Raw genomic sequence first — 23071 nt, 5'->3', positions numbered from 1 at the left:
TCTGATTCAGTGACATCGGGGTGGCGTCTGAGACCTCATTTGCAAATGAAGCTAAAAGATAAAAGTTTTGATCAACCGCGAAACCACGGCTGCAGTAAATCAGGATTCGTGGTGGAGACTACAGTAGGTCAGCTGTTCAGCAAACTTCCTCGTAAACTTCAATTCTTTGCAGGTTGACCAGATTGGACATAAGCATACTCCCCTTTGTGGCTCCATTTACCCACCACCAGAAAATGTATCGTAGTGAAATGCATAGAGGACACACACAGTAGACACTCATCTATCTGATCTCCATACCGTGTTGGACCAGAACTTGACGATGGGAGCGTGGTAGAAGGCATAGATTTTCCTGGTTAAAGGCAGCTTCCTGGAGCGAATGTGTGTCTCCATGTCATTTTTTGCCTCAACATGGTCCTGGGATCTGGCCTCCTTGAACACATCCTGCATCGCAGAGGGGTTAAAGAGGCCCAAATGAGTCACCAGCAGAATACAATGTGCAGAAAATGATCAGAGAAAGAGACGGAGGAAGACAGTTAGCAAATAAGTGACAGTTGAAACGAAACAAAAAAAAAGAGATTTAAGGCCAAAAGTTCAAGGTAATCATTGGCAAACTGTGTGAACAGCTTCCTACTCCTTAACAGAAAAACAGCCTGTTCACAGCTCTTTAACTATTTAGCAGTAATTCAACTGTAATAAATGACACAATCGTTCATAATCTTCAAGACATTTGTTGATTCAAGGATTTATTATGTTTGTGGACTAACAAACTTCTTTGTAGGTGGAAGGATAATATATTTTTAAGGTTTCAGTAAAAGATGGGTTAAAAAAAAGTAACAGGAAAAGTGAAAGTTAAGAAATGTTTGAAGGCACTACGTATATCTAACCATCTGAATGTCTTCCACTATGTTCTGAAAGTTGTGTTCGCTGTCCTCCATGGTCATCTGGTGGTCATCCTGGCTCTGGGGGATGTGAGCCATCTCAGCCTTGGATTTGTACTCCAACAGTAGGATGGCAGGAGGCACCAAGATGCTCAGAATCACCTAGACAACAATACACACAACACAAATACACTCATGTGGGCGGATGCTGCAATATTTGTCAAGCGAATCTGCTGAATTACAATAATATACTAATGAATCCCATGTGTCTTTACTGAAGAAGTCAAAACCTGAACATGAAAACTACAGTGATGACACGACACATCCAGTGTACGGTCGGTCACTACGGAGAGTTTACACCAGTTACAATAATATATTTTGCGCTTTGTGAACAATGATGGCGACTACTCCACGGGCCGACTTTACCCCCAAGTTTCCCCTTGTTAGCAAAAAATAAAAATCGAAATGGAACATGAACCTTGTACCAGGAGTTCTTGCGCATGTTCAGTCGTCCCATCCACATGTCGGACAGCAGCATCTGGGTGCACGTATGGGCCACAAAGGGCCGGAGGTGGGAGGAGACGGCCAGCTTCAAGCAGGTGGAGTTGCTCCAGTTCTTCAGCTCGTAGGTGAGGAGCTTCATGGCCATGGTCTCGTCCTGCCTGAACGACTGCTCCAGCAGGTCCACTGCCAGCGTCCCGAACTCACTGAAAGACACAGACTTGGATCAGCAAAGCGCCTACATTTATTTTTCTGAATGACACATGAGCTGATCTGACATGTAGTATGGAAGCAAAAGGAAAAAAAAAAACTTGCTTTGAATACTCCTTGAGCTCCTCCGACGTGTCGTCCACCACGTCGCTCTTCTTTGCCTCGTAGCCCATCGACCTGCAGAGTTTACAGGCCACCAAGGCCTTGGCCATGTTCTCCTCACCGTGCTGCCAGAAGAACAGGGCCATCTTCTGCCTCTTCATCAACACAGCCCACACCAGGAGCTCGTTGAAGGGGTAGGGAAACCGCCGCGTCTCTGGGTCGTCTATGTCCACAATCTCCTCTTTGCTCCTCTTTTTGTTCTGCTCCATGGAAGACTCGAGCTTGGAGGAGAGCAAAGGGTTTACATGATTTCCCCATGCAGAGACAGATTTACTTCTAGACGTTGGGACACTCCAGTTTCTTTTTACCTTGGGTTTGTAGGGCTGTGCCGTCTTGATGAAGTGGTTGTGCCGTGTCTTCTCCTTCTTGTCAGCCTGCATGCTGAAAGACTCGTGACTTTTTCTCAAATGAGAACCAGGACCTGCCGCGTGGCGCCCAGATCTCTGTGCAGGACATGAGAGCATCTTCGTTTTTCCTCTGGCTTTTATTATTAAAATTCACAATACATTTAAAAAGGTCTGACGTGACAACCACAACGCCTGCAGTGTTACCGTATTGAACTTATTTATTCTTTAAAAAATAATAATATAATAATATAATATTATAATATATATTATAATAATCAACTACAGTGCATGGCAGTAAAAAGACATATTCAGCATGGCTACAAAGACACCACCACTCACTCACCCTGCTGTTGCCATGGAGATTGTTGTAAATTATTCGAAAGCGTTTCCTGGTGTAGTTGCACCTGTAAGTCCCGCCCATCAGGTACTCGATCACCAGACCCACGTCAATCAGAGTGATTTTATAGTTTGGAGGCAGATGACTCTGTCGGAGGGAAACAAAAATAAGTGAATGAGTGTGAAGAGACTGGTTACCGTTAGAAACAAAATGATGTGAGTTGGGTTGACTGGGTTTACCTGTTTAACATCTCTAATCAGGTGGAGCAGAGTTGGGTTGTTGGGGGATTGTTTCTACAATGGAGGAAGACACAAAGAAAAGACTTTACAGCATGAACAATAACCAAATATACAGTAAATCTATACATGTACCGTATATTTAATATTTTATGCTGGTACCATGTTGTAGAGCTCCTCCAGCCGATTGATTGTCAGGAAACGGTGCATGCTCACACCGTTTTCTATGAGTAACTTGACAAAATCCACCCTGTCCATTACAAGTGCATCCAGCATCGCTTGCTCCAGAGAGCTCACCTACACACAAACAGAGATAAACACGCTCTTATGAAGTATATTTTGAAAGCAAATCATTATTTATTAAACAAACACAATGAAAAAGAAGACCAAATATACAGAAAGTTACAAAAATATATATAAATAAATATCATCCGTGCTCTCATTCACCCAAGAGCCGAGAGCCTCCAAGTTTAAAAATAAACATAAGCGCCGAGGGCAGCGCACGAAGACAATTGTGACAGGGTTCATGTTACAGTCAAGACAAGCAGCTCATGGCAGCCTGCCTGAGTCCAGTCCCCCGGCTCTGCAGACTGAAGACTGTGGTCGTGCAGAGACTCTGGGGTCATTTTGGGCAAGTCCAAAGGTTTGTAACTAAAGCTGGACAAAGCAAACATCCTTGAAAGCTGTGTCTGACACACACACACACACACACACACACACAGGCACAAAAACGTACCAGGAGCTGCTGTCCGTACACAAACACATGATTCTTGGCAATGTCTACACGGTCCCAGGCCAGAGTCAGGACCAGCTGATCGAAGGCAGATGCGTTTGTGTCTGAAATGCACAGGTACAGTGATGTGTAAACACACACAGACACACACACACACACACACACACACAGACACACACACACGTAGAAACAGATATTAATTCCCAGGCAAGCCAAGCCTTATTAACTGTGTATTTCCTGTTAGCCAGCTAGCAGGATTAGAGGGGGTTGGTAGAGCAGGGCCAGGGCAGTAATACAGTCAATTACACACTAATACAGCAACAGAGCGGATTAGACCACAAAGTAAATCCCTGTTCAGTCTACTGCTCTCTTCCCCAGTAATCTGCCTTATTGTCCTCCAGGATCCATTGGAATCAAATGACCAGATTCCCTTCACACAGAATTGATTGAGTGGATGTCAAACAGGAACCTCAGGGGCAACTTTATTGGAAATCAGTAAAGTGATTTCGCCACATACAGTAACACTGAGTCCTGATAAAAAATCTCATCTGCACTTGAAAAACAGGATGTATCGTACTGTACGTTCTCCTTTTAACAGTAACGACACCATCTCCAGTTATCCTTCCACCCTCCCATTTAATATCCGACGTGCTAAATGAATTGTATCAGTAGAAAATGGAAAACTCTCTGCGCAGCACTCAATATACTTTAAAAGGCTTGAAAGCTTTTGTGCCCCAGGGTCCTTTGGAGGATGAATTACTCTTTCACCGTGATGAATGCCCCTTAAGCCGACAAATATTTGCCTGAGTGGGCATTTCACTCATGGTATTCACTTTGTCTTTTTGAACGTCTGAACCTGTTCCTCTGGATCATTGATCAGCCGCCCTCGCTTACAAATTCCTGGCTTGCGTCTAAATTAACTGGAAGGAGAGAGGGAAGGAGCAGCTCTGCAGAGTATTTGCTGCAACACCCATCTGTCAGGTGAAAAATAAATAAATAAAAAATGTCCTGTACTTGAAATGAGAAATCGCTATGTGCCCTTTCCTCCCCCCTCTAACACAGAGACAGTTTTGGAAGAAGGAGGCCCTGTGAATGTGAGCAACACGATCTCCTCAGGAACAGAGAGAGGAGGGCACACAGAGGGGAGAACTGTTCTCAAAGCATATTCGATATCAGAAGGGAAAACATCACAAAGTCATGAAATCTTCATCTCCCAGTGCCAACAATCTGAGTATATGAATAGACTAAATCAACCGTATGTGAACTTTTACTCTCTTTTCCCTTACATTAAAAAGAGGCTGGGTTGGGTTTGGTGGGGGGTGTTTGGGGATGTTCATATGTTCGTTTACCAACCTTGGAGTAAAGCCCTCAGGATGGCCACATCAATGTCCTGGTGCTCCTCGGAGCTGATGTGAAACACAGTGATCTATTTTTCAAGAGAGGAGATATGTTCCCACAGACGTTATCCACATGTTTGAACAGTTTGCGACATGTGATACATCGGTTTATGAAAACTAAGAGCAGAAGCATCAGCTGGTGAGAGCGATGTGTCAGAGACTGTCCTCGTAGCAGAGTTTAAACCGGTTCATTTATTTATTTCTCTTGTGTTTGGTTTTTAGGAATTTCACTGAAAGATTCATTTGTTTAGCAAGTTTATGTTTTTGCTGCTTCTCACCATCAGTAAAATGGAAGTAATTAAAATCAAAGAAAAACGGCAGATGATAGTGGAGCTACGGTTGACGAGTGGGGATTTACCAGTTCTTTGCTCTTCATGCACTCCATCAGAGTCTGAAAGAGATGGATGGCATCGCTCTGGCTGAAGTTGAAGGTTTTCTTGATGGTTGCGATAATGTCAGTCTCCACTCCATCAGGAAGACCACTGTGGAAGAGTTACAACATAACATGGTTACTACTGCTCAAACACACACACAGCTATAAAACTTTCAAGGTTTTATTCAATCATATCGACTTTAGGGCAAGAGAACCAGAGGAACTTATGTCTTGGTTTGGATCTTAGAGAGCAGCAGCAGCAGCAGCAGCAGCAGAAGCAGCAGCAGAAGCACAGTAAAGGTCTTTTTTCCACTACAGGCTCTAGTTGTTTGACAGTCTAATAATATTTTGCAGCAGCATTTGCTAATTTCATTTAATTAATCCTGCCAGCAGATTACTTTAAAGTGCTCCATGTCACAAGCCCGACTATTTTCATTCCTTTCCTAAACAGACTGGGCTGCGGCTGGGTCGGTAGACAATCTTTTTGGACGGAAACAGATCAGAGCCACAGAAAAAACTTTAAAAAATGTATATATGATTATATTTGTGACAGATTTCTACCTACCAGTCTTGACAAGAGCTTCAGCCATTGTTATGTTACAATAAAAGAGGTTATAATATGTTGATTGAGCAGTGCCACTACTGCAAGGACTTGGTATGGGAGACTGATGATTAGGGCCATTCATACCAGTCATACGTGCCTGAGGCGGAGTGATAACTTACGCTGTGATAAGGTTTTAGAATAGTAGCCGTGGTATATGCTCAATATACCACGGTTAACAGCCAATCAGATTGCCGGATTTCACCTTTCCGTTTTATAAAAAAGCAATATATCACGACAGGTATGAATGGAAGTTGTTGTCATGTATCCATGACAACGGATTGTTGCAGTCCGTAGCAAAAGACAGCTGATGTTTTTACGATGTTAAAAAACGGACTAAAGTAGTTGAATTCACATGTTTAAGGTTGACTTTCACCTCCGGGGAGGGTTAACTATGGTAGAGGGGACTGAGCAGTGACTTTCACCTGAAAAAATGCGGAGGAAAAGACGAGCTGCAGAGCTAATTTGGAGCTAACGTCTGGAGAGGTGGGACTATTTTTTGACAGTGAGGCTTCGCGTCAGGCCGAACAACGCCCCTTAGCCGTGGTATAATGAGCATATACCACGGCCTGTCGTGATATATTGCTTAAATATATAATGGGGGGTTAGGGTTATAACCCTAATAGAAAGCAAAACAAGAGAGTTTTGTTGTTTTCCACAATCTTTCTAATGCTCAGAGTCATGACATTGGTCAGCATACAGCTGCTGATGCAAATATTGACTCTGTAGCTATAGCACAACTTACAAACTATATTTAACCACATATTTAAATATATGATTACACACCTGCTGAAACCTTCTTCTGTTCTCTGTGGGATACAACTACTCTTTCTCTATTCATCCCTCTTTTTCTATCACCGGACTAAAACAGTGTTTGAAAAGATTTAACTTTGGCACACCAGCCTTTATTTTCTCCCCCCACCACCACCCAGCTCTGTCCTCTGTGTTTGTCCTCTGTGTGTGTGTTTGTACCCACCCTCCCTCCTCGGTCTGCTTGTGGACATAGGCCAGTATGTCAGCAGCACGGCCAGTCCCCTCGCACACCACCACTGGGACGGGAGGGCTCTCCTGGAGGTAATCTAGCACAGTCAGGATCACGTTGGGACCCCCCTCCAAGATCAGAGCCACAACAGGAACGCCCTGACCAATACCTGCAGGAAGGAAAACAAAAAGTCAGCTTCGACTTTGGCTTCGTGTGGCGTCACTTCCCTTCAGCTCAGATCTCGCTCGACTCTTGTGAGGGTTCAGTTTGTAAGGCGAGCTCTTTGTCTTTACGTGGAACATACAGGCTGGTAACAAACTGACCCTTATATTGATTTCATTTAAGGGTTAAGATATGTCTGAAAGTATTTCTATTACCAGTGAAATACCTTAATAAAATACTCATTTTGATTTCTATGAGTACTTTAAAATCTGTGGAGGAAGGGTTAGCAGTTTGATTTATTTGGTGGATATCTGGATTGGATAAAAAAAATCGAGGTAGTAGGTAATGCTCAGGAATTAATTAATTACTGTTGTCCTTGTTTACCAGTTTTAATGTCATCACATTTAAACTGCCTTCATATTTAAAGCAGAAGTAAGCGATCCGGTCGTTTTGGCTAATGCTGCGTTCCAGGCAGGCTTTTGAAACCGTAAATTACAGCTTCAAGTCACAACTTACGACTTTGTAGCGTTCCAGGCAACCCACTCGTGTTTTTCCGACCTGTTTTACCTGTGAAAGTCACTATAACGGCCACTCGTAACTTCCGACCCGTGAACTCGTACCAGATCGAACTGGTACCACTTCACAGGTTGGAAAAACACAAGTTACGAGTTGCCTTGAACGCACCATAACAGTCCTCGTCCCTACGTCACCACATTCACGGCGACCCTTGGCTGCACACACAGCCCTGCATGCCGTTCTCTCTCCTCATTGGATAAAAACTGTAGGATACGAGAAATGTTTTCTCCTCGGCTCAGAGCAGAGCAGAGGGACTGACAGACCCGTGTTTCAGACCAAACACTCTATGTAAGTGATTGCTGTCGGAAGATATAACTATTTAAGACTTATATTAACACAAATATATCACTTACTTCTGCTTTAAGTCTGAATAGTGGTCAAATGAAAACACCTGTGGAGGGAACTTAAGTGACAAAATTACAATGAATGCATGATTGGAAGATTAGTTGTAGGGCGCTGTGAGTTTAAGATCTGCTCTTACTATTCCCAAAGAATTCCCACATATTTCTCTGGAAGAAACAGGAATCGCTGTATTGAGAAAACACTTGTTTGGGCTGTTTGCTTACGTGCATGTATTCTTTGGAGGTTGACGTGCTTCTCTAGTTCCCGCCGCAGCTTCACTTCAGCGCCGTACTTGCCCACCGTCCCATCGTCCACCAGGAGGAAATGGGAATGCAGATTGTTGAGAACATTAAGTTTGCTGAGAGGGTTCAGTAGTGTCTGATATGGAGCAATGATCTGTGGTGTGGATAACAGCAGGCATGGAGGTTGGGAGAAAAAAGAAAGACAGAAATTAGGACTTTAGAAGAAAAAAAACAAAACAACAACAACAAATGAAAAGAAATTGTAAACAGTGTGTCTTACATCTCTGCCGATGAGGTCGTTCCTGTTTTCAATGACGCCCCAGGATGAAATTCCTATAGTGCAAATTTTCTTTGATGATCTGGAACAGTGCTCTTTGAGAGCATCACCCACATGCTTCGCCACACCTTTGGGGAGGATGCAGAAATGAATGAATATACTTTTTATGCTAAAACATTTTTAGTAGCATTACCCACACTCACATTTACCACCTCTTTAATATTAGGAGTGATTCTTCACATGCAACTGTTTTTATACTTTGATATAAGTCTACGACCTGCAAAAGGGCACCAGACATTCTGGATTGAATTTACTATGCATGAGAAAAGAAATGGTCAAAATACCAGTGACCATGAAAAAGCCACTTATGAGCCAATTCCACAACAAGTGCATTAGTCCTGAAGATGATTGTGAACCACAATCCTCAGCTAATGGGTCTCCTGGATTCAGCAATAATGTGTGAGCCAGAGGACCATCCCAGCTGGCCATGGTGCCAGAGAGGCATTACAGTAATCACTGGTCTGGGTAATTGACCCTGTGAGTAATGATTTAAACACTATGATCAGACCACATCATCTTAACGCTGCGCTGTGGCTGCAGACACACCTCGGCCACCACACACAACCAAATGACATGCTTAAAGCCCGGCATTACAACTTGTGCTTCATCAGCGCATCGCACTGATGGTAGCTGTTTGTTTGTGAACTGTGTGTGTGTGTGTGTATGTGACTTCTTTTAGACCAATCCTCAATTAATATCATTAAAAAGGAGCAGACAAAAGTTATTTGGCTTCCACATCCCTTCAGTTGTCAGTACCATTTATCTTTTATTCAGGGTGGGTTTTCATTATGCTCAGTACCTGTTACTAGGGACATCGCACATTCAGATGACTCTGATATTTATACATTTCTAATCTGATGAAGATTTTTGGTTCAAACAAGGAAGCAATAAGCATCAAAGGAGGTAATGCTAGCTGCAGCCATTGTTCTCCTTTCCTAAAGGTGGCACAGTCTGACATGCACAGAACTGATCTCACAATGACCTGACAGCTTAATACCTGAAAAATTTGAAGCATGCTAAACATGAGGGAGTGAAAGCTCAGTCCCATGAGGTGTTTCGCAATTAGCAGTCTGATTTTCATTACTGTCGAGCTTGGTGTTAGGAAACAACTGAAACCGCCTTCAAACGACAAATTTTAAAATTGGTAAATATATTCTGGCATAGTCCCATAAAGAAATCGTTAAATCACCACATATTTCCTTGACCAAGAAATTGTATGACTTTCCCTGGAACCCTCTTAAAACAATAATAATAAGTAATTGCAACAGAAAAAAAGAGAGAAAGAAAGAAAAGCAGGTCTTTGACTGCATACCTGTGTTGACGCCCCCGGTGAGGATCCAGGCCCCGGTGGTGACTGCAGCTTTGATGAGGCCCTTGCCCACCACCTGCTTGATGCGTGGGTGCAGCTCAAAGTTTTGCACTCCTCCATGGACAGAGATGAGGATCTTGGGAAGCTCCATATGCCATTCCTTCAACATCAGCCGCAGGATGCTCTCGGGCCGCGAGTCGTGGGACAAACGCACATACTGCCCATGTTTGGAAGAGATGGGGTGAAGCATGTCCAAGTTAACACATAGATACGTTCACAATACACAAAGGGTGTAATGTATTGTAATGTATTAATTTTAATCATCATTTTGTCAAATCAAGCTCAAAACGAGGCCTAAACCCAAAAGAAACGCTTTGTGTCACTGCGTTGGATCATTTTTCTACAGCTTTGACACATACGCTTTGTTGTTGCATGAAAAACATGCCCTCCAACAGGAAGAATTTGCCCTCCTACCTTGGCTCTGTACGAGTGAGACCCTCCCTGGAAGTTGATGACACCGTAGGCGTCAGTGGGGCTCGCCTCTGTGTGTTTTTCCACCGACCACTCCTCCAGCTCGGGCATGGACACGTTGGGGTTTTCACCCAACTTCACGTCCGAGTATTTTGTGGCCAAGCTGGCTGTGAAGCCAACATGCTGCCGCACCAGCCGCCCACAGCAGCATCTGGAGGGTGAACACAACCATTTTTATTAGTAGAAGAATAACACACTTTCATTTCTATTTGTTTTCAGCCATGACTCAAGTCTTGATTTAAAACAAAAACAATCTAAAAAGTGGCCACTGCATCAATGAGAATGCCAGCAGCATGGTCAACAGTTGTAAGGTAAACATTTAGCTTTTCTTATTGTAGCACCCTCTAGAGATCAAAGTTCACCCGATTTTCTGAGTTACCTCCCGAGGGGGCTGGGAGTTAAGACCCCTTGCCATTTGGCGACTTTGCTGCCAATTCCGATTAAAAATATTAAATGTTTTAAAAATACATGATTTAACTTGGTGTTGGTCTGAAGATCATCTTTTCCAACTTCAGTAAAAAATGGACATTGTTCAAGGGGAAGTGAGAAAATGGTAACATGTCATAGGGTGACCCAGGGAATCCGATGGTACACCGTTTTTTAAGTGTAGTAATAGAGTTCATTCAATTCATAACAGCAAACCAACATTAAGATTTGACAGACTTTAGACTGTATTTAAACTTGACTTAATATCATTATCATACCAGCCTATGCTTTTTGTTCACTCAACTCATTGCCTGATGGGAGAACGTGCATCCTGACTCACAAAGCCTGGAAGTTAATCGTTTCCTGAGGGGGGGGCTACTGTTCGGTGAAATTACACATTAAAAAATTTGCCTGCAGGGTTTTTTTGGGGTAACAAGTTTGCATGGATTTTCCCTGGTAAATTCTTTCAAGTAACAGAAAATGATGAGTAACACAAAAGACCAAACTAACACTTACCGGACCAGCTGCTGGCAAATCTGGCATCCTGGAAGGCATCTGCAAAAGAATTTTACACCAACATATTCAATCACTAATCAAAATTCAAAAATCATGCAAGACCACTTAATGCAGGAGTGGATAGTAACGAAGTATATTTTCTTGACAATTGTATTTTGGTATAATTTCAGGTATTTATCTTTTGGAGAAATTGGAAAATGAGGCGGACAGTTCTGTAGCAAAGAACCACAGCCTTATCTTAAGCCAACGTTTGATTTTTTGGGTGAATATTCCTTTCTTTTTAAATGTCTGCAGTGTTTACCATGACCAAACCTCACCACTGCTCACAAAAAATAATAGACAATACAAAAACAACACTTCTTTTGCTAATTTAACTGCTTTATGGTTCTGTACGGTTTATGTCTACAGACACACACACACACACACACATATAAAAATATATAAAATCATTCAAATCATTCTACATGCACACTTTATCCACCTCAGTATAGACGTGAAGCATATTGTCAACACACAACACAACACAACACAACACAACACAACACAACACAACACAACACAACACAACACAACACAACACAACACAACGACAAAGACATTTTTGATGGTCTGATCTCGCCTGGTGAGGAGTTTTTGGTAAACAAATTCTTGGGAGACAAAGTGTCTTGAGGAAGAAGGTTATGTTGGCTGGACGAGCAGCCCAGTTAGAGGGACCTTTAACCCAGAGTGAGGTTATGAAACCTGGCAAAGTGGACTCTCACTTTGATCACAGTGACATGCAGACCTGTGTTCACCAACATCTCTGAATCATCTACGAGCAGCAGCACATTCTGTGGTTAGTGGAGAAAAGCCAATGGCAAATAATTGATGTAAAAGAAAACAAAGGAAAAAGAGTCAACTCGTATCATTGTGAGTTTAAAAGAAGGAACGCAACTTGTTGAAAGTGTGTTACTAAACAAAGAACCGCCTCAAAACACAAAGGCAAAACAATATTCAAATTTACATGTGGGAACATACTTGCTATTTGACCTGCTGTATCTTTTACTTTTTATGTATTCTTCTCATGCAAAGATGTCTCATTGTGAATGACTGGCCTTCATGCAAAGCCAATAAGAAGGCCTCTGTACAGTTTTAACACTGCTCTGTAAGATTCCAGTCAGACTGCAGGAATATCCTGCCTCATCTGACAAAAGAAAGACCGTCCACATCAGTTCTTCATGTGCACAAACAGAATGACAAGGAGAAAACTTGTGATGGAAAAATGATTGGGTATGCATCATCAGTTAATATCAGAAATTAATTGGACATTCCCAGAAAAGAAGAATTCCTAGAAGACGATATGACACACAGGTTCATCTCAATAGTGTTCCCTCTCATTTAACGCTGTAATTATAGTGACAGACATAAACATTAGGATTATGCAGAAACAGACTCATTTACTCTTTGCAGAGTAGTGGTTAGGGTTTGAGCCTACTTTAACACACACACACACACACACACCATACAATTACCCCGTTTCCATGGCTCTCACCACAAGGCACACTACGGTCCATCGAAGCACATACCTGTGGGGGTCCTTTGACACTGGAAGTATGTACACACATTCCCTCTTGGTGAAAGTGCTTTCTATCCAGGGTTTCTGGGACTGTGAACAAAGAGAAAAACAACTGTGAGTAGTGGACACCACCTGATGTTCCTCATATTTGTTTTTACTTTTAATATATATATGCTGCCAGCAAGGCAAAGGCAAAATTCATTTGCAAAGCACATTATCGTACACAGAGGTCATTTATTGTGCTGAGCCAAGATTCCCTGGATGGTATAAACAATGCTCCTGTGTACAGTAGTTCAGTGTTTGTACTAACAAGACTAATATTAAAGCCACTGTAGTCTCAAAAAGACAAATAAAACGAAAAGACCAAAGGGTCAATATTCAGAGGTATGGGTACATTTGACCTCAGTCTGGATTCTGGAACAACTTTCTCGAAAGGAAAGAAACATCATCAAAGGAAAAGGGGGAGCTTGTGCCTCCTTAATCCAGATTTTAGTATATGAAAATCAAAGGGATTACAAGTCTTGATAATTTAAAACAAAATAAAACTCGACATTTGAAATGAGGGCAGGTACATTTCAGAAAGCACATCGGCTACAGGTGTCCATAAATGTTATAAAACAATAAAATAATCGGATTCTATGTCACCATTTTATCCAACCATGGATTTATGTCACAGGAATTTGCAATTAATGCCCCATTCCTCATTGTTCCCCCAGCGCAGCTCAGAGGGACCCGCAAGTGATTAACAACATTAATCCGCCCCAGCACAAAGAGGGAAACATTCAAACGCCGTCACCTGCTTTGCACCAAAGACTTTCAATTATTCCTCAAACTCAAACAACAGTGTAACAACAACCAGGGCTGGAAACGATGGGAAGCAGACAGGCAGCAGCTCAGGCTCCTGTGCTAGAGCTAGCTGAGCATGAGAGAGAGTGTGAAGGAACAGGGACGGTCTTGATAGTTGTGAATGTGAACCAAGGTTAGTTCTCTGCCCTGCAAAAGTCCCATGTGAGGAATTAAATCAGTATCTAGAATTAAATCTTTGTCGTCACTCGTCACCATCCCATCCTTGGTGCTACTGGTTCCACACATCGACACCAAACAACAGTTTTTAACGGAAACATTTCAACATATGTGTCATCATCCAACAGCTCAACCTATGGGACCAAGCCTCAAAGTTTGCATACCTGGATGTCCTCCTCTTCATCTCTGTGTTTAAGGGCTTTGTACAGGAACATACCAAGGCTCCTTCATGCATCTCCTGGACAAACCTCAGTCACCGCAGCCTCCCTCGAGCGCTGGATCATCGGTCAGAGATCACTGCGTCTCCGTGTCTCCAAAGATCTACGTGCAATTTCCATACGGGTCTCAAAGTCTACAGCGATGCTGTTACCATACAGATCCGGCCCGAGTTAAAAGCTGAGCGATCAGTGAGAGGTTGCAGCCTCCAAACTCCATCCACTGTTAATCTGTAAGAAGCTACTCAGGGGGCAGATGAATGTGTCTGAGACAAACTAGATATTATACTCGGGCTGGAGAGAAAGAGACGAGGGAGGCGGAGGTGTGGGAGAGGATTAGTGGATGGGCAGAGGCTTCAATGATATATACCTAGTTGTCTACTGAAGACACACCACATACTGTGATCCATGCAGTGTGCACAAAACCCCTCCAAAATCTACTTTTTGAGCCTACAGTCACACTTCAGGAGGCCTCCTTTATTTTGAAACCATTAGTTTAAAAATAAAAGGAGTGGACCAACAGACGCCTTGATTAAATGACAACAACAAAACTATAGACTGGCCACATTAAAGCTCTTTTCCCATGTGCAATCCACAACATGTGTTCACATATATTTGTGCAAGGCAGTGGTTTGGATGATCACACTTTGCTCTACTGCATGGAAAAATATTTACATCAGGTGTGTCCACGTGTCACAAGCAGTTTTGATTGATATTTCCTATTCACACACTTCGCTGCGGAACAGTGACCGACATCATCATTTAACAAGTCATCAAGGTCAAACATCTTAAATCTTAGCATGGAGATATTTCTCTCAGACACACTCCTACATTGCCCTCCATTTGCATCCTGATTTCTACCTTTCATTTTATTTTACACTGTATGTCAGAAAGTTTAATGTAGGCTACCATCGGAGACCTGGCAGAGGATCATATGAGGGTGATGCTTTTAGTAGGTGTAAATTATCGTCTCCACGGTGGGGATCATCATCCCTTTCAATATGGATTTATGTTTTGGCTGAACTTTGCCCTGAACAGTTAATCACACAGTGTAGACAAACCCTCAATTATCAAAACCACCTTTTTTGAGATTAAAACCAAAGTGAGTGCTTGAGAGTAATCCTTAAATCCACTAATTCAGAGGTACGCAAGTAAGACGTTCAAAAACAAAAATGAATGAATAAATCTTAGGCTTTGTCATTTTAGGAGTTGTTATCTTAGCTTATGATGAAAGACAGGAACATGGGGAAATCTGACATAGCTCTGTCCTCTGTAGTCATCTTGTCTTCTACCTGGCTTGTTCAGAAATATTTCCCCCCAAGTACAAAACTGTACATCAAAATTAATTTCTTATACATTACACGACCAAAACATTCAACACTAAAACATAAACATGTGTGTAAAGTGGGACAGGGTAAATACAGCTGTACCTAATAACATCAATCGGTAGGGTTGAATTTGATGTCCAAATTAGCAACGACTGACAAAGGGGAACGAGCGAGTCGGTCGCTTTTTCACGGTTTCCGTTGCATTTTCCTCTAAGGAGCTCCTCCTACAGTTTCGGAGTGCATATTTTCACTGTTGTAAAAAACACATAACTATACCTCCTCCCTCCCCCCTGAGCCATGTGTATTTGTTTTCAATGAAAAGGCAATCCGTGGAGCAATGTCTACCGAGGTGGGTAACATTAACAAGAGATAACAGATTACGGGACTTGTTTGTGTTGTAGTGTCGTAGAGCAGTCCATGTTTCTTGCGAGACGAGATCTGAGACACCGGGTCGGAGCCTCCATTCTCCCTGTAAAAAGTAATTTCACCATCACAATTACTCTGAAGCTGTTTAATCAAGGTGCAAATCTTGCATGGTTCTAGGGCTGCACGATAAATCGTTAAAAAAATCGCGATCTCGATGCACAGACATCTACATGCGATCTCTTTTCTGAATGGCAACGATTATTCTGCATTTTATTTCACGAGCTGCATCACAAACAAACGCTCCTGTTTTCCTCTACAAGTTTCACAAGCCCCAAACGCTGCACTGGTGTTTCCTTCAACCTGTGACAAAGCACCTTTACATCACATGATTTAGTGGGATCGATTAATATAATACATCCATGATCAAGGTCCAGCCGTGTTCACATAACAAACGGACGCGCACCTGAGAGGGACTGTAGAGTTCACTGACCCAAACGCACCGCACTCGGGCTCAAAGTTCAGCTGGGCCGACCTGAACACTGCTTGTGTGAAAACACCTTAGATTCACTTGCTGTCAGAATACCTAGGGTCCTGCCATGGCCTGTGTCAGCCCCCTATCAGAAAAAAATTGTAAAAAAAAAAAAAAAAAAGCCAGAGAATCGTGATCTCAATTCTAAGCAAAAAAAAAAAAAAATCTTCATTCACATTTTTCCCCACAATCGGGCAGCTCTACATGGTTCCTCTTTAAGTGCTTTTTTTTTTGGTAATAATTACAGATAGAGCTGTAGAAAGTTTTAATGATTTCCTACTCTACCGCACACCACCTCCACTGCCTGAATTATGAGTTATGCTGCTGGTGTAATGATATCATCATGTGCTGCCCTGATAATGTGCAGCAGGTCACTGACTCTTGGTGCCCTCTTGGCAACAAACCAGTTTCTAGTGATGTCGAATTCACGGCACGGAGATTCATGTCCGCTGGAGCAGAGACAGGTGTGAGGCACACACCCTTTGACCTGAGGCAGGTCTCTCTCAATACGCTTTGTGGAGGAATGCATCCAACAAAAACGTTGCTGTCGTCTTGACCCAACAAAGTGTTAATGAGGCAGATAAAGCAGGACTGTGCTCTGCGAAACTGTAACCATGGTACCTGAGAATGTCAGGCAACAAAAGACTTGAGCACTTCAGAGCCCCTGCCACACACACACACACACACACACACACACACACACACACACACACACACACACACACACGCAAATTCAGTCAGTCACTCTCCCACTTCCTCACTCCCTCCCTCTTCCTCTCTGGCTTCTTTCTCTGTGCTCCAGCTTTTATAATTACTATGTTCCTGTAGGAAATTTAACCCAGAAGCTTTCCATCTTATTCATTTTGACGATATCAGATGCTATGGATAAGCATAGTGTGTGTGTCAACATGTGTTGGTGGAATTGCATGTGTTTATAATGGGGTGATGCAAATTTGATTATAAACTGTCGCCTCTTCTTCCTACAGTCGGCTTCCAGCGCACAAAAACACGTGTACGCGGTGAACTCAGAAACCTTGTTGCTAACTGAGCTCTTCCTTCCACTCTCTTCTTTTTCCCAACAATATAACAAGGTTGGCCGGTCGACCCATCGTTCCACTGGCCCCGCCTGACGTAACATGGGGTGAGATAACATCTGGCTTGGCAATTCTATTACCCATTAGAACGAGTGGAGGTTATGGGGTCAGCACTTTAGTGTGAGCGGTATCCAAACAGAGGAGAGTTTCTCAGTGAATAAGCACAAAGAGAAAAATAATATTTTTTGCTGTTTATCTATTTTTTCCATTTATCTAAGCAAATTGGGATCAAAGTGCTCTGGATATGATTCAGCTTCAAAAAGCTTCAACTCTGTGTAATGAGAGATGGAAATAACATTTCAGTTGAACATATAAATCAGGTCTCACCTCATTTTTTTGATTTCATTCCGACTATGCCACGTTATACAATAATTACAAGTGAGCTGCTGGTATACAGTTCTAGTCAAAGGGACAGAGGGAGAACTGGGGCATCCTCCACGCTACAGTGAGCTAAGGCTCCTGCCGTGAGATTTTTCCATGCCATAACCTTAATTCCTCACTGCTGTTTCTCTTTGGATCAAGTCACATCACAGGGGGGCTGCAGTCGTACCACACACTTGTAGTTGTGCCTCCAGAAAGACTAAAATTCCTGAATATAGACACAGATATCATCTGTTTTGGAAATGCACTCAAGAAAAGATATGTTAATTTATCAATGAGTCAAATGGCAGAGGTTAATTGGCAGCAATTAATATACAATCATAAAAATTGTTACAATTTTATTTGCCTCATTTGCCAGTATTAATGTGAAGACATTTGAAGACTGAGCTTTTAGAACCTTTTAGGACCAAACAATTAATTTAAAAAATAATCAGCAGATTACTAAATTGAATGACACAGAACAACAAAGGGTCCCAAAAAAGTGCCCTGCTCAATTACAGCGTCCTTTGGGGGATCTCAACACTCGAAGCAATTCTAATAGTATTTTTTTGGATCTCTTAAATTTGCTTTAGTGGACATTGTATAGAATAAAAAAATTATACAGCAAAATCATCCAATAAAACAAGTGAATGACGATGCACATTTGACACCTTTTACACAAACTGCTAAGGATAAGACAGATCAAAACAAAATGTTTGATGTAATCACATGTGCCTACACTTCTGAGGCGGGCAAAGGTTGTCTATTAGGTATGATTTACCACTACACAGTGACAGGACAATCATAAATGTAATCCCAATGATCAAATAAATTTCCACAAGATTACTGTGAAGTCTTTACAATACAGATCCATCTGAGCTTTTAGAGCATGAGTCACAACTCCTGGGGTTGGTAACCTGAGTGTAACAAAGCAACAGCACCCTTATTAAATTCCTTGGTATACTAAATACATAAATAGATAACAAAATCTCAATGGGGTTATGTAGGGTCAAAATAAGCCCCGGAAAAGAGAGAATATCACACACATACACAGACATTACAAGTGTCATTACTTTGGATTCATTGGCCCATCTTAGATGCTACAATATGTACGCCTTTAAAAAATACTAAATAAAGGAAAATAATTGATTATAGCCTTCAGATAAGACTCATACAGTCAGTTCATAGAGTCATGAGACCAAAGTATGATCACTCCTGCTCTCACACTTATGCCCCCCAGGACAAGCTCTGAAAGCCTGCACAGCATGGGCTGACACCATGCTGGCATGCCACCCCGAGTCCTCCCTCCAAGCAACCATATAACCCAGTAATGTAAAGCATGTGATGACTCTTTCCCAACATCTGGCACTCACGGTTTTGTGAGGCTGTGAAAACTCATCGTTTTGTCAAGCATTAGGAGACAGCAGCAGGGTCAAGGCCAAACTATTGTTGATAAAAAACTCTACAATAAATAGGGACTATTTTAAAAGTATTTGTATTTCTCTTTGCATACAGAAAGATGTGATATGCTAAGGTGATATTTCCTCCATTGTTCTGCGGGTATTTCAGAGGCCCATGATGTCAGGTGCAGGCTTGACCACCAGTAGCAGCTCTGCAGAGAGTGGGTCAGCTCCATTCATAAAAAAAATGACAAAAAAAATTGATAAACTAAAGCTGTGACTTTTTTTATTTTTATTAACCCAGACCAGGGCTACTGGAAAAACTTTTATCTGTCATCTTCAAATGGGCTTGTGCGTTTGGTACAAGTGGATTAGAGCGGGAGATAACAGAGCTCAAAGGGGCATGCCACAGTCACTCTGCCACAGGCTGTAACACGCAAGCACTTACACACACACGCGTGCACACTAACACACACAAATAACAAAATAAACACAACCACACACACACACTTGCGTAGTGCTAGAGTCTATTCTGGAGCACAACAAAGTGATGCAAGACCGTTTTCTCAGAGCACTAAAGCCCAGACTGATGACTAGTTCAGCCATTGACCATTACATAAGAGGCTGTGACTTGCAATAATAGAGACAGAGCTCTGTTACCAACTGGTGATACAAATCATACTGACGACTCTGATGAGCCTGCTTCAATTCACATTTTGCAGAGTAGTCTGACATTAACAGTGTTCCTCATCCAGGGGTAAGCTGGGGCATGTGACCAGCTCAGCCCAGCACTGTGGGAAATAAGACAGTTCTGCACGGAGGCAAAAAAAAAAAAAAAAAAAGCAGCCTCCTGCTGCTCTGGATTCCCACTGAATAGCACAAGCACAATAGAGCACAGATATATAAATAAACACATCCATAAATCAATATCTTAAAGGGGGAGATTAGATATCCTCCTTATTTTACAAGCCATGACATACATTTGCGGATTAATAATTACTTGTTTTCACATTTGGACACTGTCTGCCTGTGTCTTTTCATTAGCCGAATTTAAGTGGGAGGGTGTCATGATGATAATTTGTCTACAGTGAGACATTTGCGACACTGCTGTGAAATCTCAAACTGCATGAAACCACAGTGGGAGATTAGATGCAATGAATGAACATGACCGACCTATGGCATTATGTGACATGATGAGAATCAAGGTGGGGGATATATTTCTGAGGACCAGACAGTAATACACATGTTATTACTATGATACTGGTCCAAATATACGACAATAGTGAATGTTATCCATGTTGTACATTAGATGATACTGTCATGATAACTAAACAACACTGTGTGGTCAGTTCTGACATGTCATATTCTACTTGCATCCACCCTGGACTTGTTGTTCATCTGTTTTAAGGGGGAAGACACAGACAGTTCATGTGGAAAAAAGGAGGAGGAAGGAGGAGGAGGAGGCCGTGGTTGTCACGAAGAGGAAAAATTACAAGTTCTGTTAAAAACACTGAGGATGAGAGAGTGAGACAAACCCTGGACAGTGTGTCTGCTGCTGCTGCTGCTACAGGCCTGAATCTCACCAAACAGCCAAGAGTCGTGAGTGGGCGCACAGATGCTCCACAAAGTCTGAGATAATAAACGCACCACTCAACATCAGATAACCCCCACCACCGCCGCCCGATGCTGGCGGGACACAAAGCGTCCAGTTCAGCCGGACCTGGCAGCCGCTCAAGGTGGCATTGACTTGTTACTGGCAATGACAGCGTGTCTTGTCTCGACATCTGAGACAGCTGGCACAACCGTGAAAACTAACTAACAAGTGCCAGCGGCTCTGTAAACGCAGTATTTTATGTGCCGAGCACCGTAGAGGACACACACGGTCTCAGCTGGGTCTTCTTGTAGCTCCAGCCGGCTGCCTGCATACCCACAGACCCACCGACCCACAGACCCACCGACCCACCGCAGCTGGCGGAGCTAGTTAGCTTTGGCGAAGTACCTAGCATTTAGCGCTAGCGAGCTAGCTACCTAGCCTGCTAACGTTACGCCCGTGTGTGATTTTTGGGGATTTCTCGCCAGACGCTGTGTCACAGTGTAAACTCTGCTCATGGTGTCCGAGCCGGACGGGCAGACAGTCAGCAAACATAAAACACAGCAAGCACTGTAGCAAAGCAAAGCAAAGCAACCGCGGCGGCCAGCGGGAGCTCGGCTCGGCTGGGTGCATGACAGGCGGCAGGAGGCAGCAGCAGCAGCAGCAGCAGCAGCATGCACGGTGGTGGAGGGGAAACCTGCCACTCAAACACCGCGATCAGTCACGACGACGGTCCTGAGCGCACAATTTAAGCGGACTTTAAAAAGCCAAGAGGCGATCAAAGCGGCCCGGTGCCGGGGAGAGGAGCACATACCATCCTCTTCACCGTTGAGACTGAGGAAGAGCTGTGTCGTGGCTTTTATCCATCTATTGGCGGTGCTCTCGGTTAGCCTTGGAAGGAAAGCCCGGTGAACGACGTTGGAGAGATCCGCTTCGGCTGCAGCTCCAACGGAAGGTTGCTTTTTCATAATTGTGCGACTCGAGACTGACGCTGCATGACGAGCCGGCTGAGTCAGCCTGCAACACCGTCACATGACCGAGGCGGAGCCACCGGCCACATGTGCGCTTTGTTTGACCTCCTGATAAACACAGAGAGAGACAGAGACAGAGACAGAGACAGCCGATGAGCAGCGCTGCCCTGTCCTCCTAGTCGAGATAGAAAGACCACCTAATCCGAGACCGAGTCAAGACCAGGACCAGGACTTTGAGGGGGTCAAGACCAACAAAACCAAGACTTTGAGGGGGTCGAGACCAAGTCAAGACCAAGACAAAACCAAGACCTTGAAGGGTAGACTGAGTCAAGACCAAGACAAGAGCAGACCAAGACCAAGACTTTGGGGGCGTTGAGAGACCAAGACCAAGACCAGAGCAAGATCCAAGTCAAGATCAAGTCAAGACCAAGACCAGAGCATACCGAGACCAGGGGGGTCGAGACCAAGTCCGAGTCTGAGCCAAGGCCAATACTCAGTAGCCTACCAGTATTCATAATAATCATGTGACTTGATGTTTACATTATTCCTCAGCTAAAAAGAAAAGATAATTGTATATAAAATCTATACTAGGCCTACCATTTTTAATTGAAAGTTTAATAGAACACAACAGCACAGTAGGCTACCTGCTAAAGTCTCTCCCACTTTTGTTTTGACACTGGTTCAGCCAAGTTTTTCACATGGTTACACAAGCAGATACTTTTGTAGAACAATTTTCTTAAAGTAATTGAATTACATTTCATAAACCAAAGTGAGTGAGTGACAGAGAGAACCATTTGTGGTTAACAAAAAGATGTCACTGCAGCTGTGGTCTTGACTGGTCTTGAGAAATAATCCTAAAAGTAACTCAACCGAGACAAGACTGAGCAAGACCTTGAAAAAGTGGTCTCCAGTAGGTTACTACAACACTACCAGTCAGACCGAGAGTTAACACGCTGTCAGATCATACAGGTGCTCTGTACACTATAATGACCAAAGCCTACAGAACAACTCTCATAATAGACACCTATTGGGGTAATGCATTATAGATTTATAAGAACTATGCGGTTGTCACCTCCTCCAAATCTTATGCTTCTCTAAATCTGCTGTCCTGGATCATTTTTAGGAAAAGCTGAACAAGGTTTGCAGCACATGTGGATCAATATACATTTAAACAAATTTTTATCCTTGTGTTTCTAACATGTGATGACTTAGGGTGAGGGGAAAAACAGCACATAGTATATCCTATGAAGATGATCAGTTAAATTATGCATTAATCAAAGCTGTTTAATAGCTGCATTCGTCATGCTTATTGAGAAAAATGAAGTCCAGTTATTTTCAGACTGATAAAGAATTCAGGACATTACTGACTATTCAACTGAAATTTAATGGTGGCACAAGATTGAAAAAGTAACTCAATGTAAAACTTCTGCAAACCAAAACC

The 23071-nt window shown here is 42.8% G+C and overlaps 1 protein-coding gene across 7 annotated transcripts in view; it reads right to left on the bottom strand.

The window, feature by feature from the left end:
* The window catches only part of trpm7 (transient receptor potential cation channel, subfamily M, member 7), a 37438-nt gene extending 15680 nt beyond the window's left edge, over positions 1-21758 (bottom strand). For 4 of the 7 annotated variants that reach the window (XM_083999250.1, XM_083999252.1, XM_083999251.1 and 1 more), the window contains exons 1-19: positions 21474-21758; positions 12764-12843; positions 11199-11237; positions 10200-10407; positions 9729-9942; positions 8360-8484; positions 8062-8233; positions 6752-6926; positions 5160-5283; positions 4758-4830; positions 3408-3508; positions 2834-2968; positions 2675-2728; positions 2442-2582; positions 2060-2194; positions 1691-1972; positions 1357-1581; positions 885-1040; positions 298-441 (exon numbers count right to left, since the gene is read on the bottom strand). In XM_083999250.1, the coding sequence (XP_083855376.1) occupies positions 298-441; positions 885-1040; positions 1357-1581; positions 1691-1972; positions 2060-2194; positions 2442-2582; positions 2675-2728; positions 2834-2968; positions 3408-3508; positions 4758-4830; positions 5160-5283; positions 6752-6926; positions 8062-8233; positions 8360-8484; positions 9729-9942; positions 10200-10407; positions 11199-11237; positions 12764-12843; positions 21474-21476 (2586 nt within the window). In that variant the 5' untranslated portion in view covers positions 21477-21758. Of the gene's footprint in view, positions 1-297; positions 442-884; positions 1041-1356; positions 1582-1690; positions 1973-2059; positions 2195-2441; positions 2583-2674; positions 2729-2833; positions 2969-3407; positions 3509-4757; positions 4831-5159; positions 5284-6751; positions 6927-8061; positions 8234-8359; positions 8485-9728; positions 9943-10199; positions 10408-11198; positions 11238-12763; positions 12844-13940; positions 14892-21473 lie in introns of those variants that run through there. The other 3 variants (XM_083999255.1, XM_083999256.1, XM_083999254.1) reach the window with 3 other exon arrangements.
* Positions 21759-23071: the final 1313 nt, after the last annotated feature.

Source organism: Trachurus trachurus (assembly GCF_905171665.1).
Source record: "Trachurus trachurus genome assembly, chromosome: 3".
Taxonomy (NCBI): Eukaryota; Metazoa; Chordata; class Actinopteri; order Carangiformes; family Carangidae; genus Trachurus; species Trachurus trachurus.
This window is presented reverse-complemented; position numbering and strand designations above follow the sequence as displayed.